Source organism: Ipomoea nil, unplaced genomic scaffold, assembly GCF_001879475.1.
Source record: "Ipomoea nil cultivar Tokyo-kokei standard unplaced genomic scaffold, Asagao_1.1 scaffold1735, whole genome shotgun sequence".
NCBI classification, from domain to species: Eukaryota; Viridiplantae; Streptophyta; class Magnoliopsida; order Solanales; family Convolvulaceae; genus Ipomoea; species Ipomoea nil.
The window spans coordinates 1,125,211-1,143,081 of NW_017618163.1; the positions used below are offsets into that span (position 1 = coordinate 1,125,211).

Below are 17,871 nucleotides of genomic sequence, written 5' to 3' on the forward strand. Positions count from 1 at the left end.
AAATCAAGAATTTGTCTAGAGAAAATGGCAAACAGAAGAGGAAGATGTATGCGTATGAAATTCAAGAAGAAATCCCTCAAGAAATCCCGAAGAAGAAAGAACGTGACTTGAAGTTTGCATGAAGCTATCTTGAAGATCAAGCATCTATGAAAAGAAAGGAGTACACCAAGTGAAACAAGAAGATGACTAAAAAGTTGTACGGACGAGATGGTAGAAGCTTGAAATATTATGTGCAAGGTCATAGGTTCAAATTTCACATCCCACATATTTTAAAGAAGCCAAGTTTAATTCCATCAGATTAAGTATGAGGCGATGGTTTGGCCGAAGGGATGCAATTTGCAAAGTCGATGAGATTTCAAAGAGGATGAGATTTCCAAATTGACTAAGGGATGAAGTTTTTTAAATTGGTAACCCGAAGGATTGAAGTTCAAAATTGATATCTCAAAGGGAAGGCAATTTCAATTTGAAGTGATGAGATTTACAAGGGCTTCAATTCAATTCGAGATATAATTTGCAAGGGATGGGATTGCAATTCCAATTCAAGTAAGATGAGATTTCAATTGACAAATCTAGCAAGGGATGAAGTTTCACAAGGGAAGAGATTTCCCAAGTCTGGAAGCAGCCAGACGTGAAATAACAGAGGAAAATATGAGAAGAAGTTGCAGAAGCAAAAATACTAGTCTAACTAGTAAGGGATTAAGGGATTATAGGAAAATATGAGAAGAAGTTGCAGAAGCAAAAATACTAGTCTAACTAGTAAGGGATTATATTGGAGATTATATTTTGAAGATAAAAATCCCAAGAGGCGTGATCTACACCAGATGGAGATTCATGGGACGCCATTTTTGCTAAAACCTCAAACTCAACTTGAAATCTCTGACATATCTGCAACGTTATCTTATCTTCTGACAAAAGGCTATACAGCTAGATAAAATTCAAAAATGAGACCGTTTCTTTCCAACGGACGGATTCTCATTACCGGCTATAAATAGATGAAGATTGAAGCTGAGGAAAGCAGAAGCAATTAGAGAAGTAAGAATACAAAGAGCAAAGAACAGAGCTAAACAGAGCATACGAAAATTCAAAGAAAGTTTTCCATCTCAAGAGCTAAAATTGATATATCTTTTGTGAGATAAACACTCCGAGCGATACAGAGTTTAGAAAAGAAATATCCAAGAGTGTTGAAATCTTCATCAACTTCAAGAGACTAAGAGCATCATCGAAGATCATCTACAGAGTCTCAAAGTTGGAAGCAAGGCAAAACTTGTTTTGGAGCAAAACAAGGGAAAGGAGGAAAGTAACACGGAGTTGTGAAATCCTGGATTGTCACACGGAGTTGTGAGATCCGAAGCAGCAGTGTCGGAAGACATTGGGCGTGATTAGTGCGGGCTTTGTGATCAATGCACTAGATCACGGGATACGTTTCTACTGGGCGTGATTAGTGCGGGCGACGTGAAACCCGAAGCAGCAGTGTTGGAGGCACTGGGCGTGATTAGTGTGGGCTTAGTGATCAAAGCACTAGATCACGGAAATTCATTGTATCTTGGAACCAAGAAGTGGTGGATATAGTGAATTGGCTCTTGGAGATAAGAGCAAGTGGAGTAGGAGGATTACATCACCTCATGAACCACTATAAATTGCTTTGTGTTCTTTACTGCTTTCTTTACTTACTGCTCTTGGTTGCTTCTCACGAGAATAATCTTGACACGATCTACACACACACCGTAACGTTTATTATTTCCGCTGTAAACCGGACTCTAACAATCTAGTTAAGAGTCTTGGTTTATCTCTGGCTTACCAATTGTCGTATTGTGCTAAAAAGTTTGAAAGTCTATTCACCTCCCCCCCCCCCCCCCCCCCCCCCCCCCCCCCCCCTCTAGACTTTCACCTTACCTCTTTTAGGACCAACTAACAATATGCACATGCACTCACCTAGACATTTGCTTTAATTCCTCCAAATATTTGGCTTGAACCATATTATAGTCCAGTTTAGCAAAATCCAACAAAACTGGATTCATGTTGTGCCTCTTTTCATAAACGGATATGAACCATCTTGCTTCAAACCTCTGCATCCTCCAGTATAGTGGCATTTCTAGAGCATGGTCCACCAGATCTTGATCTAATATGACGTTCATGTTTTGGATTTCTCTAAGATTTTTAGTGCAGAAACGTTGGGCTGCTTCCATAATGCTCTCACCCTCCATGCATTGGTATGTTGCTTCATACAGACTAAGGATTCCCTTCATATCCTCCCTGCTTAAATGCTTAACAATGTGTACTCTAAGGCAAAACAATATGCACTTCGAAGGCACAACAATGTGCTCTGAAGGTAAAACAGTATGTTCCTGAAGACACAACAATATGATCTGAAAGACACAACAATGTGATCAGGAAGACACAACAATATGCTCAGAAAGGCTCAACAATGTGCAAGTAGTAGCAGTAGTAGCAGTAGTAGCAGCAGTAGTAGCAGTAGCAGTAGCAGTAGCAGTAGCAGTAGCAGTAGCAGTAGCAGTAGCAGTAGCAGTAGTAGCAGTAGTAGCAGTAGTAGCAGTAGCAGCAGTAGCAGTAGTAGTAGTAGTAGTAGTAGTAGTAGTAGTAGTAGTAGTAGTAGTAGTAGTAGTAGTAGTAATAAAAAATTACCATATAATGCTCATCCTGGTTGATCCGCGAGTTTGATATCATCACCCCATAGACTCTTCAAATGCAAATACTCATCATGTGTCACCTTGAGAGTAGGGTCGATGTGCAAAATTGACTTGCATTCAATGATTTTTGGCTCATCAAGAACATTAAATTCCACCTTTTCCTCCCCAAAGTCAAAAATCATGGACCCTTTCCTTGCATCAATCATTGCTCCAATAGTGGCTAGGAAGGGTCTCCCCAAAATGAGTGCAACGTCTAGGTTCCTTCGGACATCTATCACAATAAAATCACAAGGCACAAAATACTTGTCCACACGAACTGGGACATCTTCAAGAATTCCAATAGGCTTTACGATGGATCTATCCGCCATTTCTAAGGTGAATTGGATTGGTTTTGGTTCTCCCAACCCTAACCCTTGACAAAGAGTAAGAGGCATAACACTCACACTGGCTCCTAAATCACAAAGGGATCCCTTTAAAGGTCGGCCTCCAATCACACAAGGAATTGTGAACTTCCCCGGATCTCTATGCTTAGGTATATTCCTCCCAATTCCCGGGGTCAACGCTTGATACTCTTGTGCCACAGCTACCATCTCTCGTTCCCCATATTTCTTTTTCTTAGCTAGAATCTCTTTCAAAAATTTTCCATAAGAGGGAACTTGTGAAAGCAAATCAAGTAAGGGAACTGAAACTTTCAAACTCTCAACAATCTCCAAAAACTTTTTCCACCTACTTTCTGTTGTTTCAAGATTTTGAGGAAAAGGCAATGGGGGTACATACCTTCTCACAGGTTTCTCTACTTCCTTTTGAACTTGTGGATTATTTTGCACAGCAATTGGCTCATCTTCTATACCATCAAGTATCTCTTCAATCTTCTCCTCAACTGTCTTTTTAGGAATTGATGCTTTGATTGGAAGAGGTTGCTCTTCAAGTACTTTGCCACTCCTTGTAACAATTGCATTTACATGCTCCCTTGGATTTTCAGGCATAGCTGGCAACTTCCCTGTGACTTTAGTACTTGATATAGAAGGTTGATTTGCTAATTGCCTTTCAACCATATTTTGGCGAGCTTCCATTTTATCCATCCTTTCTGTAATCTCTAACTGACCTTTAATCAATTTTTCCAACAAAACTTCCGTATTCGATTGTGGTGGGGCCTCTGAAACGGGAAATTTAGATTGAACCTGAGTACCTTGAAAACCCAGAGGACCTCTATTAGCAAAGTGTTGAGGGTTGGCAGCTCCCATTGGGTTGCTCCATGAAAAGCCGGGATGGTTCCTTGAATTATTAGGATGGTAGGTCCCTTGAGGTTGGTAAGACTGTTGATGAGGCCTATTATATCCCAACATATTAACTTGCTCCATAGAGGTTTGGGAATTTAACTCGTCGATACAATCCCCTGACTTGTGTCCACCACCACAAAGTTCACACATCAAAACTCGTCCAAGAGTAGGAGGGTTAGAAACATGACTCACATTGGGATTTTGGATGGTGACTTGGGCAAGTTTTTGAACCAAGGAGACCACATTATCCAACTTTGTTGACAAATCGGCTAACTGCCCAGCATCATGAATTCTTCCTACAAGCTTTTGTGGAGACCTCTCCGTGTACCAAGTAGATCCATTCATAGCAATTTTCTCCAATAGTTCCTCGGCTTGTGTTGGCTCTAGAATCGTGAACGAACCACCCGAAGAAGCATCCACCAAAATCCTAGAATTATCCAGCAATCCTTCATAGAAAGACATCATCAAATCCCAACTCTGAAATCCATGGTGTGGACATTGCCTCTTCAATTCCTTAAATCTCTCCCAAGACTCAGTGAGGGACTCGGTTGCCAGTTGCTTAAAGTTTTGAATTGCCCTTCTCATCCTTTGAGTTTTGGAGATAGGATAGAACTTCTTCAAAAATTCTCCATGTAATTTGTCCCAAGTGTCAAAATGGTTATCTGGATGTGAGGATAACCAATCTTCAGCCCTGTCCTTCAGTGTAAAGGGAAAAAGCCTAAGTCTGACAGCATCTTAAGTGACTCCATTTATCTTGAAAGTGCCACAAAGTCGTAGGAACTTGGTGGCGTGAGCATTGGGATCTTCCGTGGGCATCCCTCCAAATCGATCTGCCGCAGCCATGCTGAGTATGGCCGGATTGATCGCAAAGTTATTGGCCTCTACATTTGGAATATTGATGCTACCATGATCCTCAACATCCGGAGCAAGGTAGTCAGACATTGATCTCCCTTCAGCTTGGTTTTCTTGTACCTGTGCCATCCTAGTTTGTTTCCTAAGAAACTTGGCTCTTTTCTCAATCTCAAGATTCAAAGGTAATAATCCTTCTTTCCCACGAGATCGTGTATGCATAAAAAGCCAGGTTCTTAGATTAAAAGCAAAATCACACTCAAGAACAAGAAACTTGTTATGGATTAGCAGATAAAATAAATCAATAAATAAAATAAATAAAATAAAAAAAATTGGACTAGACTCCTAAAGTAAGACTTTCACTAATGTCAGTACGTAACGCCACCTCCCCGGCAACGGCGCCAATTTGATGCATAGTATATTTGCAAATAAATAATTCTCGGAGTACGAGTTATCGATCCACAGGGAAGTGGTTGTATCAAGCACTAGTTACTAACTTATTCATTAGAGCTAATCCTAACAATTACTTAGATGATTGATTGGCATAAAATAAATAAAACAAAACAGAGGTTCAGGATTTTGAAAACAATTAGAGAGAAGTTGAGATTCATGGGATTCAAGTATTTAATCACCTAGTGCCAATTATCGTTTGCAATATTTAGTTTGGAATTAAGGTTTGTGTGGGAATGCAAAGTGGAATCGAATTACTCCCGTAATCTCTATTCCTAGTGAATTTCCACTCCCATGGCTTAAACACCCAATAAGATCAAAGATCAGCATTCAATTATTCCTAATTACTACCATCTTCCGATGAGCAATAATCTAGAATAAACTTCCCCTAATAAGTTCCCCTTTCCCAAGGACCAACCATTAGGTGCAATCGTGTGTGCCCTAATTTATGCCCCAACTCCCATTGGTGACACAAACATGGCTATGAAGCTAGTAACTATGGCCATTAATTACAAGCATCAAACAATATTATCACGATTGCAACACAAGTATTAAACCCAAATAATAATATTTTAAAGAAACTGAGAGCTCAGGCACATAGGTTCATAAACACTTTTACCCAAGAATCTCTAAAGAATTTAGCCAAGCATGACTAAATTATACATAGCAAATATAAATAAAGAATTACAAATCATCAAAAGAGTACAAGAATTAACCAGACGATTTTCCCAAATCTCCCTAGTCTTCTTCTTGCTTTCCCAAGACAACTTGTGGCTCTTGATTTCTCTCCTTCTTGTCTCCAAGAATCTCTGAATTCTCTCGGTCTTCGTCCTGTTATTAGGGTTGAGGAAGGAGGGATTTTATAGTGGGTGCAAAGTTGAGATGCAATAGGAATCTTGTATAAAATTGGACTCAAATTATAATTCCTATATTTAAATAAAGAATTGCCCCTTTGCTTCTGATTTCCGCGCCTTCGCTCGACGCGTCGAGACCAGCAGGCCCCGATCACCAAACTTTCTGGAAATTTTCGACAAAGGCTCGACGCGTCGAGCCTTCTGGTACCTGAACTAGTCCAAAATTGCTCCGAACTTATCCTTGAACTTCCCTTGCTCATAGAATTGACCTACAATGGTTCAAAAACACTAACAAACACCGTAAAACATTCAAAACAAGTGTGAACCATAATTAAATGATAATAGCAAGGAAAATATGTATTAAATTAGCAAAATTAAAGAACTTAAATACTGAGATGATTCAAAATAACTATAATAACAAGCAAAGATGTGATAACATCAAGGGTGCAAATGGGTTTTTCGCACCAAGCGAAATGCTGATGGCACCGTGGAGCGCTACAAAGCCCGGTTAGTCGCCAAAGGCTACAATCAGGTAGCAGGCGAAGATTTCTTCGAGACATTCAGCCCAGTTGTAAAATCGACTACGGTACGGCTACTGCTAGCTTTAGCCATTTCCCGTGGGTGGACACTCCGACAGTTGGATGTCCACAATGCCTTTCTGAATGGGCATCTGGCTGAAACTGTCTACATGCGGCAGCCGCCTGGATATGAAGACCCCGATCGCCCCGATCATGTCTGCCACTTACAGGGATCTCTCTACGGGTTGAAACAGGCACCCCGGGCCTGGTTCAAATGATTGCATGATTTTTTGATTCACACAGGATTTGTTGCTTCAAAGATAGATGTCTCTCTGTTCCACTACACAGCTTCAGAGTCCAGAGTTTTTCTGCTTGTGTATGTGGATGATATAATTATGCTCGGGAATGATACGGTCTTGGTTAATTCATTGCTGCGACAGCTAGCGACAGCGTTCAAGATTCGAGACCTTGGGAAACCCACGTTCTTTCTTGGCATTGAAACCATCACTGTTCCGAATGGTATGGTACTGTCTCAATGGCGTTATATTCGGGATATTCTACAGCGAGCCGGCATGACTGACTGTAAAGCCTTAGCCACTCCTGCATTTGTGACTCAGCCGGTATGTCAGACAACTGACTCTTTTGCCAACCCAACTCAATATCGCCGTCTAGCTGGTGCTCTTCAATATCTTACCATCACTCAACCTTATTTATCTTACTCTGTCAACCGGCTCTGCCAATTTATGCATTCACCGACTGATGAACACTGGGGCCTACTGAAGCGCGTCCTACGTTATGTTAAAGGCACTTTGGAGTACGGTCTACGCATTACCACGTCGGTGTCTTCTGATATACACGCGTACTCGGACTCTGATTGGACTGGCTGTCCAGTTGATCGCAAGTCCACCAGTGGCTACGCCGTGTTCTTTGGGAAGAATCTGGTCTCTTGGGTCTCTCGGAAGCAACGAACAGTGGCTCGTTCTTCGACTGAAGCTGAGTATAAGGGTCTTGCTGATGTTTGTGTTGAGGTCACCTGGGTGGTCTCTCTGTTACGGGATCTTGGCCTAACTTCCACTACACCACCCACGTTGTGGTGTGATAATCTTGGAGCTACCCACCTATGTGCGAATCCGGTCTTCTACGCTCGCACCAAGCATGTTGAGGTTGACTACCACTTTGTCCGTGACAAGGTTTCCGCAGGGGAGTTCCAGGTTCATTTTGTGTCTACCAAGGACCAGCTTGCAGATATTTTCACCAAGCCACTGCCAGCAGCTCGGTTCACCGTTTTTCGTGACAAGCTCAATGTGGTTGCTTACACACCTTGTGCTTGAGGGGGAGTATTAGACTATATATTTGTTATGTATTTAATAAATATTTATTCTGTTAGTGATCTAGTCAATAGCCTGATAGATAGCTCTCTCTCTCTCTTCTTGTATTTAAGGTTCTCTCTTTCTTGTAACTGAATAATCAATCGATCCCTTTCTCATCCAGAGTACATTATTTGTTGCATTTTTAATACATTTTATTGGCACTTAGGTACACTATATGAAACTGTTATTTTCACTTTTAACAAAATTTACTTGCACTTCAAAGTTCAATTATTTACGAAAATATCACTACGTTTTTTTAAACAATATTTCTGATCCGTTAGATCGATTTGTACCCGTGAACGGCTGTTATTGGTTCTCAGTTCTCTCCTGGACACTTGATTCTCACCTGATCCGTCTTATATATATATATATATATATATATATATATATATATATATATATATATATATATATATATATATATATATATATATATATAGAATTACATTCAGGTGAAAACACCTCTTAAAGTACAAACTTGTGGACTAATCTGGGCCATCAAAACTAGCATTTTGATGGCTGTGATTCCCGCGTAGTGAATTCTGTATTTTAATGGGTTTTTATGTTAAGGGGGGTATGTTTGGTATTTTACTAATGTTTTAATCCTACACAGATTTTAGTGTGTAATTTCACGTGCACGTATTTTCTTATATTTCGCCGTTTTCTTTATTCTCGTGCGTAGGAGGTGTCTGCTTTCACCGCGTCATGCGTTTCTTCCACGACTTTGCTTCTCTCTTCTTCGATTCCACGTAGCCATGGTTGTCGGGGGGGACCGAGGCACAGTCAAGAGGCGGGCTCCACCGGTTGTCGCTCGAGGTTAGTTGGTTTGTCGTTTTCGCTTTTTTTTGTGGGGGGGTTTTGTCTTTTTCTGCATTGTTTGGGAATAATCGGGGTGATTTAGGTGTTCTCTGTCTCATAGCGGTGATTTTTGTGGGGCGGGGTTTGGGTATTTGGGTTTTTTGCCCGGATTTGGCCACTAGGGTTTTTAGTGGTGTGGGGTTCTGGGTCTTGTGTGGCATCGTTTTGTGTTGTTTCTGTGTGGGGGGTTGTTGAGGTAGGGTTTTTGTTTGTGGGTTTGCTGTGGCGGGTGGGGGAGTGTTGCGGCAGGGTATGGGGTTGGCTTGGGGGCACGTCGGCGATATACGGCGGTGCGCCGGTGTCCAGGGGGTTTGGGGTTTGGTTTTGTGTCCAGGTTGGGGTACTGTACCGGCGGTGTATGGGGGTTAGTTGGGGGGCTGTGCGTCTGATGGGAGTTTGTCTTTTTTTTTTTTTTTTTTTTTTTTTTTTTTTTTGCACGGCTGTTTTCTTTTAATTTTACTATGGGTTTTCCATTAGCTTAATTGCACTATGGTGTTTGCATTTTGTCCGTGGGTTTTCCATTATCTTAATTGCAGGGCTTTTTTTTTTTGTTGCTTTAATCATTACGAATGTTCAGCGTGACTGAGTTGACTATCTGCATAGTTTGTTTGGCAAACATGTCCTGGGTTTGGGTTTGGTATTTTATATCTATGTTCAGGTTTAAATTTTGCATTTCTATACTGTTAAGTTAAATCATGTCACATGCGGGAAATGTTGGGTTTGGTTATACTCTTAAGTTAACATCTCAATAGACACAAAGGCACCTGCAGAATAGAAAATTAGTTAGACAGTCAGGAAAAGAGATCTCATTCAATATATTATCACCTGCCTCAGATACTGACTAACATAGAATACATTCTAAGAAGTAAGAACATGCTACGTGCAGTTAGCTAGTATAACTATCAAAACATTACATCCACACTTATCATGGCTAACTAAACACCCTATATTTTCAAAAAAAAAAAAAACACCCTATGGGTGTCAGAGTTTATTTCAACCATTGTCTTGAAAAATAGCAAACTTAGTATATCCCTATAGTAACACTATAAAAATCTTTCCCTGGAATTTTATTATCATTACAACCTAGCCTCTAATGATGTCCATGGATCTGTCTCTTACCTTCATGCTCCACTTCGATAATTTTGCATATTTATTTAAAGTTAGAATGAAGTTCCAGAACCAATTGTTTTAGAGTTACATTTTTGTAATATAGAATTATAGATGCTCATGCAATGAGATGGATAATTGATTTTTTATTTTTTTACACAAAATTGAAAGACCAAGAATTTAATTCTATTTGTAATATAGAATTTAATTCTATTTGTAATATAGAATTTACCTATCAGTTTTAGTGTTTTCGATATGGGTCGTTTTAATCCTTACTATTGTGTTTTCGCAGTTTTAATTCGATTTATTGCTCCGTTAAATATTTCCAATGTTATTGCAATTTTATTGGGTATTAATATGTGGCATTGTGTTTCGATGTGTGCTTTACGATTGGTTCGTGTGTGCTCGGGTGGTTCTTAGCTTCATGTGTATATGGGTTTTTTTTTTTCTTCTTTTGCTAGGTAAGAAGGCCAAGGGGGTGCAGTGTGCTCCTAGTGGGGCTGTATGTTCTGTGAGTGATGATGACTTTGTTTCTTCGCCCTTGGCATTTTTGGCGAGATTGGAACAAGACCCGCTGTGGAATGCCCCTGATGTTGCTCCTGGTGGTGGGGATGCGTTTGAAGAGGAATTACATTTTCCTACTGTTAAGTTTCGGGCCCAAGCCGCGGCTCTTGTTGATGCGCTTGTGGACTTGTCGATGCAACAGAAGGATGATATTAGGAGTTTGGGTTTCGGGGCGTTGTTGGATTTCAAGGTGGCTGAGTGTCCTCCTCGCTTGTTGCATTGGCTGTTAAGTAATTTTGATGGGCAGGCTAGGAGTTTTGACCTTGGCGGCGATAGATCTTTGTCTGTGAATGAGCGGGATGTTGAGTTGGTGTTGGGATTTCCACGTGGACCTATCGAGATGATGAAGCGTGATAAGCATCATATTAGTAACTTGTTGAAACATTGGAGGGGTTTGTTTGAGAAGGTCAGACATACGGTGACTGCGTCCCTTATTGCAGATAAGGTTATGGGTGAGGTGGATGGTGGGGTATGGTTTAAGAGGCATTTCTCTATGTTAGTTGTCTCCACGTTGGTATCTTCTATGAGCAATGGCTATGCGAATCAGATGTATTTCCATTGTTTTGATGATGTTGGATGCATTCGTGATCTCAATTGGTGCAAGCTTCTTCTGGATTCGTTGGTAGAGACGCAGGATGCTTGGAAATCTGGGCGGCATAAGTGCTTCGTTGGGCCTGCTGAGTTTGTGGCGGTATGGTCCTATTTTTCCTTTGCGCGTTAAGTATTTATGTTTATCATTTTGCCTTTAATTTGGTGTGTTTATATTTCAGTTGTTTTAAATGTTGACCGGGTTTTGCCGTTTGAGCGTTCTGTTCCTCGTTTGGTTCCTACATTTCGGGGGTGGACGTCTGAGTTGCTAGCTGCCCGGGAGACTGCGGTGATAGGCCGGGGTGGTTTTGGGGTTGGGGTGATTGAGCCCCCGGTAGTTGTGTTGCAGGCGGATGGTGATGATGAGCTTCATCCTGAATTTGGGCCCAAGGTAAGCTATTTGTTTTTGTTTTTTGGGTTTTTGTTTCTTTGTGTTTTGTATGGTGTGTGTTGTATTACTTTGCTGTTTTATTTGGGTTACCGATGCACGCACGTTTCGCTTCTTGTGCACATGTGTACGTTTGGTTGTGCCACCTCTTTTTATTTCACTAGGCAGTGCACGTTTCGGTTTGCCTGGTGCGCACATTACTCTTCTTCAGTGTGCATTATTGGTTCATGATGATGCCTGGTTCTTTTTTTTTTTTTGTTTTGTGGTTCTTTAGACTTTTGAATGTGTTGTTGGTGATCTTGCTGCCGTGTTTTCGAGTTCCATTCGGGGGTTGTCCGAGTTGTTCGCAATTGCTCGTGGTAGGGTTATGGAGCAGGAGGTTTGTCGTCGGTTGTATGGTCCTATTCAGTCGCGTTTGCGGGAGTTGGATGCTGAGTTTCGGAACATTGTTGATGCTGTGCGATTGAGTGACATTCCGTCTTTCAGCCTTGGGTTGACTCAAGATTTTGAGGGGGGTGGTGGTGTCTATGCCGGTGGGTCTGATGCGGGTCCTGGGTTGGGTAACAATATTGCTGTGGAGTGTATGGGTGCTGAGCATGATTGTGTTAATGTTGTGGATGAGGTATATTTTTTGTTTTCGTTTTCTTATACTTTGGATGTGTTATGTTAGGTGTTGCTTTTTGTTGTTGTGGCGGATGTAATATATTCTATCTGTTCCCTTGCAGGTGGTGGGGGTTGTGTGTGCTAATCTAGCTGGTGGTGAGGCGTTAGAGGAAGAGGTTCTTGTGCCGGACCGGGGTGATGATGCCGTTGTAGATGTTCCGTCAGGTGTGCGTGTTTCCCCAATGTCGGACTGCACGCAGTTCACTACCCCGGTTGAGGTTGGTTTGTTTAGTTCTTGTGTGCTTCTTTATGTTTGTACATGTGCACGATAGTCCTTTTTTTCTATTTTTTTTTTTTCTTTTTTGTGTTTGGTTATCATGGAGTATGCTAGTTTATATGTACTCTCGTTTTGTTGTATATGTCCTTAGCGGTCATATTTGTAGCTCATTGTAATCGTCATGTGGATGGCGTGTGCTATCTTTTATGTGTAACTGTGCGTGGCATTTGGATTTTAGGAGTGGTTTATTTCATTGTATGTCTGGGATTGGTTTGTGGTTTTCTTCCCTCATTTCTTTGTTGCATGGCAGGTGTGCCCTATAGTGAATGTGGTTTCTGAGCCCACTTTGTCCGATGGCCCGGGTTGTGCGGCTCCGGTTAAAGCGGTGCGTCCCGTTAAGCCGTCTGGGTCGTTTCCCCCAGTTGTGGTTGCTCCGCTTCAGTATCAGCCGTCTGGCGCTCGTGAGGCTGTTGCGTTCCCCATGCCTGAGCTCCCCGAGGATGCGTTAATAGTTAATTGGTTACTGGGGGGTTCGCCTGCTGACATGTGAGTTCACCTGTTGTGTTTCTTATTGTGGTTTGCATATTTCTCTTTTTCTTTGCACTCACACTTTGGCTAAATTAGGGCCGAAACTATATTTTGTGTTGGTGAACGAATTGTGTCGTGGGAGAGTTTGTTGTCGCTGACCCCAGGTTCTGCGGTTGACGTGGGCGTTATAGATGCGTGGGCAGCTGTTTTGAATCGTCGTGAGGCTAGGAAGGCTCGTGCGGCACCGTCACGCCTTTTTGCTTCTACGTTCACGACGGTTAGTTTCAATTCCATCTAGTTCTTTGCTGTTTATTGTTAGTGGATTTGTTTTCCTTTTTCTGTATTTGTTTTGATCATGGGATTTTTTGTTTCTGGGTTTTTTAGTTGACTACCGTTGTTGATACTTCCCAATCTGAGAAGCAGAGGTTGGCTTGGTTTTCTGAGTGGTTGGCGATGGATTTTGAGTTGTCACCTTATCCAAATACTACTGAAGTTGACATGGTATGGCTGGTTTTCTCTTTCTATGTGGTGTGGTGTGTTTTTTTCATGGTACTGCATGCGCACAGAACCTATATCCTATATGCACATTCGCCATTTTATGCGTTGGTATATCATTTATGTGCGCAACTAAACCACACCCATATGGTTTTTTCTTTCTCGTGTGTAGATGTTTTTCCCTATTCTGCGGCATGGTCACTATTTCTGCCTGTGCATTGATTTCCCGTGTTTTCGTTATGAGATTATTGACAATGATTCTTATCCCACGGCAAAGGCGGTCAAATATGGTGATTGTGTTGAGGATTTGGTTAGTGTTGCTCTTTTTGCACCCCTTCCCCCCGCGTATTCTATTTGTTGGTTGATCTTTGCCTTTGTCTCTAGTATGACTGTTTTGTGAATGGTTATTGTGTTTTGGATTTCAGATGGGGATGCTATCTAAATTCTTTGAAGTTAGTTCTCCTTCCCGATCTGATGCGTGTGTTTGTGTGGAATCGAAGCGCTTGCAAATGCCTTGGCGGGATTCCAAGAATCAGATTGATTGCGAGGTTTTTCTCATGCGGCATATGGAGTCGTATGTTGACCAGCGTGTTCGTGATTGGGAGTGTGGCCTACTGAAGGGGGACACTACTACGTTGCACAAGCTCAGGCTACGTTACATGTCGGAGATTGTGAGTTCTGAGTATAATGTGCACAGGCACCACAATCTTTTTAAAGCGTACCAGTCCATATCTGCTCCTCTTCCGCCTGTGTAGACATTTGTACTATTTAGCAACTCATGTTCGGGTTTTTGGTATTTTGTGCATATGGGTTTAGATTGCTGTGCTCGTTTTGGGTTTTGGATTAGGTGTTTTTGTTTGGCAGTGTTCTGGGAGTGTATGTGGTTATTCGCTGCCGTAGTCTGAACACATATAGGCTACTATGGAGTTGTTTTATTTACTCTATTTTTTGATAATATGCAACGAGTATTAATCTGGCCACTTGCATGTGTTTTGCGTCTCTGCCCAATCTGGGTGTGTTGCGACTAGTGGGTTTGCCGTGTGCGCATATGTTCGCTGCTACGTTTTCCTCGAATTGAGGGTTTTTTATATTATGTGCGTATGGGGTTAGATTACTACCTCGTGTTGGGTTTTTGATTAAGTGTTTTTGTTTGGCAGTGTTTTGAGAGTGTATGGTGTTATCGACTGCTGTAGTCTTTCCGTGTATAGGCTGCCATGCAGTTGTTTTATTTCCGCTATTTTTTGGTTAAATGCAATGCGTATTAATGCAGCCACTTGCATGGTGTTTGCGTCTCTACCCCCATCTAGTTGTGTGTGCGGCTCTGTGGTTTCCTGTGTGCGCATATGTTCGCTATTACGTTTTGCTCGTAATTCAGTTCGTTTAGTTACTAGCACGTTTTGTCTGCACTCCCCACTACGATGTGCGTGCGCATACGGCGGTTAACGTAGCGTTTATATTGTGATGTTACCGAACACGTGTGCACTACTTTGTGGCTGTGTGTGCGCGTGGTGTGGTGGGATTTTACGGTAGACGTGTGCACTGCTGTTGGGGCGTGTGTGCGCTTGCTGCGTGTTCTTTTTAGTCCCAACTACTTGTGTGCGCATGCTTTCTTTGGTTGTGTGCATAGGAGACTGTTTTGTTTTTTCCTCAAACTTTATTGTACTTTGTGTGCATAGCAGGTAACCCTTTGTTATTTAGTACACAATTGCTTATTAATAAAAAGTATGCTTGATATAAATACGATTCATAATGGTAATGTAAATTGCATTGTTCAGTACTTCTGAAATAAACACTATTCTATTCTTCACAATGTGTTACCTTATCTGGACAAGTGCGGCTGTTGTGGCTTGGGAGGTCGCAAATATTGCACGTTCTTTCTTTTTTCTGTTGTTGCTTTCTGATTGCTTTCTCTTTATTGCTTTTCAGTCTCTTCCCACTTCCTTTGTTCTTTGCAACTTTTGGTGGTTTTATTTGTATGTCTTCTGGCCTACTTGATCCTAGTACTGTTTCGAACACAGATTCATTGTTGCCATTCTCTTGGGTTTGTTGTCTCTCCCTTTGTAGATCCTTTTTCAGTTGTTGCAATGTTGCTAGCATTTGGTCCATTTTATTCGGCCAACCACTAGCTAGTCCTATGCAGTTGTAGAATTCACTCCAAAGTTGATTGGCTACTTTTGTTGCTTCATTTGTTGTGGGGGTATTTTGTTCTTTTGCCCACGGTACATCGTACAGCGGGTGTGCACATGCGTCTCTTGTCCATCGGGATACAATATACTGTTGTGGGATTGTTTCATACCCTCTTGCCTTCATGACAACTATCGCGTGCCTGCAGAGTATACCAACTCGGTTGAATTTCTTGCATGCACACTCAATTTTCGCCCTTTTTGGGTTTTCGGTGACTTCAAACATTTTTGCTCCCGTTTCCTCAACTTTGTAAGTCCATGTCACCCACGTTGTTTTTGTCGGTGATGTGGCACGAGAAGCTGGCCTCCCATACCTCTTGTTGGAATTCATAGAATATGTTGATGGTATACACTTTAGCAGCGTGTTTCTCAATACTCAAAGGTGTTTTAGTTTCAGGGTACGAACCTTCATTCTCTGCAATGAGTTTTTTTTGGTTATGTCTCTGTTTTCTGATGGCACTGTTGTATTGTGCTATGAATTCTACCAAGCTGCAGTGGTGGTTTGTGAATCTCCCAAAATAGTTGTTTTCTGATTCTGATCTTGATGTTGTCCTAAGTAGTCCTCCCATTGGTATGTCGTTGAAGTACGCTGGTATCCATGATGCACGCGCTTCATACAGCTGTGCAAACCATCTATGGTCTTGAAGGTTGTAGTCTTTCATGATTATTTCCCACGATCTCTCGAATTCATCTATGCTCAATGTGTCGTCCCATATGGTATTATTTAGTGCTTTCTTGAAGTCAGTGTTATGCCATAATGCAACCCCTACTTTGTCCCCAACTTTAGTCATAATGTGCCACATACAGAATCTGTGTCTTGTTGTTGGCATCGTTTGTGGCACTACTATCTTTAGTGCTGGATCTTGATCAGTTGTTGTACATCTTGGTGCATATTCCATCGCATTTTTGAAGTTCTTTACTAGCCACTCATACGACTCTACATCTTCTTTCGCAATCAGGCCGGCACCAAATGTAATGCTTCTTTTGTGGTTATCCACCCCCGTGAAAGGGACGAAAACTAACTTGTATCTGCAATGTAAGCACGGTTGGTATTAGTATTGTGCACATTTCGTGTTAATGTACTACTTGTTTCATGCACGGTGCTGTGCACACTAGTCCTGTACGTCACGCATGTATGATTTTCTTTTGCCCCATGCATTCTGCTGCTGCACACACTTTTTTCCCCTGCATGCACACACAGCGGTAATAATTAGTAATGTGAATCGAGATGTACCTGTTTGTGCTGTATGTAGGATCAAATGACATGACATCGCCGAAGCATGCGTAATTCCTCCGAGATTTCGCGTCTGCCCAGAATAACCTCGTTAATTGCGCTTCTTCGTCTATGTCGAAATCGAAATAGAAGTCCGGGTTTTCCTCTTTTCTTTTGTACATGTCTTCTATCACCATTTGGGTGTCTGCCTCAGCTATATACGCCAGTAGGTCGCGCCTAAAATTGCAGAAGTCAACGCATGTTGCTCCTATATCCGTAAAACCTCCCACCATCTCTTTGAAAAGTCTGAAAGCTTTTGTGGGTCCGATGTTTGCCTTTGCACAGTGTGCCAAAAAGGTTTTGTGGGTGATGTCAAGTTGCCTATTTATCTTTAAAAAAGGTTTTCCCTGTTCTGAGCATAGGCAGTGTGTGTGTTGGAGCTTGATTGCGTGTACTTTGTAGCCTCCAGTGTCACACTTTGTCATTACCATACGTGCCTTACATCCTATCCTGTTAGACACTCTCCTTCGCCTCGTTCGTTTTTTTGAACTGTTGTTGGTGTCTGTCCTTTCGGCCTTGTAACCCTCTCTGGAGCACAACATGTATTTAATTGACACTTCCCCCTTTCGATTTCTACGCTTCGTGCCGTGTCTAACATCGAATCCTGCTTCCTTAGCGTATGCTAGGTAGAAATCAATCCCGTTTTCTATTATTTCAAATCGCTTTCCTTCGTATGGTGTCTTCTCTTTTGGTGTTGTCGGCCTCCAATATTTTGGGCCGTCTTTGTCTATTTCCATTTCACATTTGTGCACATCGTGTCCAGATTGCTCTTCACCTATTCATCATAACAAATAGGTGTTAGGATTGTTATTCACTTTTAAGTCTTCTGCTATAGAATGAAGCTTGTATTAGTGTGGTGGTAATTAAAATGCGTACGGATGGGTGTGAAGGTGTGCACGGCTGCCTACATATGTGTGCCAGGGATTATAACGAATAATGTATGTGAGATACACGGACTACGGGTGCAATTCTGCCCATGACTTTACTCGCAATCCTACTGGGGTTTTGCATTGTGTGCAGTGTACTCTCTATACGTGT

General features: G+C 41.7%; 3 protein-coding genes and 1 long non-coding RNA gene across 4 annotated transcripts; 2 read left to right on the top strand and 2 right to left on the bottom strand.

The window, feature by feature from the left end:
• Positions 1-1,928: 1,928 nt before the first annotated feature.
• LOC109192012 ((-)-alpha-terpineol synthase-like) lies at positions 1,929-4,273 on the bottom strand. The gene is made up of 2 exons (XM_019342640.1): positions 4,121-4,273; positions 1,929-2,366 (listed from the first exon to the last, which is right to left on the bottom strand). Exons 1-2 carry the CDS (start codon positions 4,271-4,273, stop codon positions 1,929-1,931), a joined length of 591 nt encoding a protein of 196 aa, XP_019198185.1.
• Positions 4,274-6,554: 2,281 nt separating this feature from the next.
• Positions 6,555-7,930, top strand: LOC109192013 (uncharacterized mitochondrial protein AtMg00810-like). The gene is made up of 2 exons (XM_019342641.1): positions 6,555-6,588; positions 6,903-7,930. Exons 1-2 carry the CDS (start codon positions 6,555-6,557, stop codon positions 7,928-7,930), a joined length of 1,062 nt encoding a protein of 353 aa, XP_019198186.1.
• Positions 7,931-10,440: 2,510 nt separating this feature from the next.
• Positions 10,441-15,406, top strand: LOC109192021. Its single transcript, XR_002056031.1, has 3 exons — positions 10,441-10,526; positions 12,854-12,858; positions 15,396-15,406. It is a non-coding gene; the product is annotated as an uncharacterized LOC109192021 (long non-coding RNA).
• A 396-nt stretch (positions 15,407-15,802) lies between these two features.
• LOC109192014 (protein FAR1-RELATED SEQUENCE 5-like) lies at positions 15,803-17,066 on the bottom strand. Its single transcript, XM_019342642.1, has 2 exons — positions 16,795-17,066; positions 15,803-16,589 (listed from the first exon to the last, which is right to left on the bottom strand). The coding sequence occupies exons 1-2, from the start codon at positions 17,064-17,066 to the stop codon at positions 15,803-15,805; spliced, it is 1,059 nt and encodes a 352-aa protein (XP_019198187.1).
• Between the last annotated feature and the right edge of the window lie 805 nt (positions 17,067-17,871).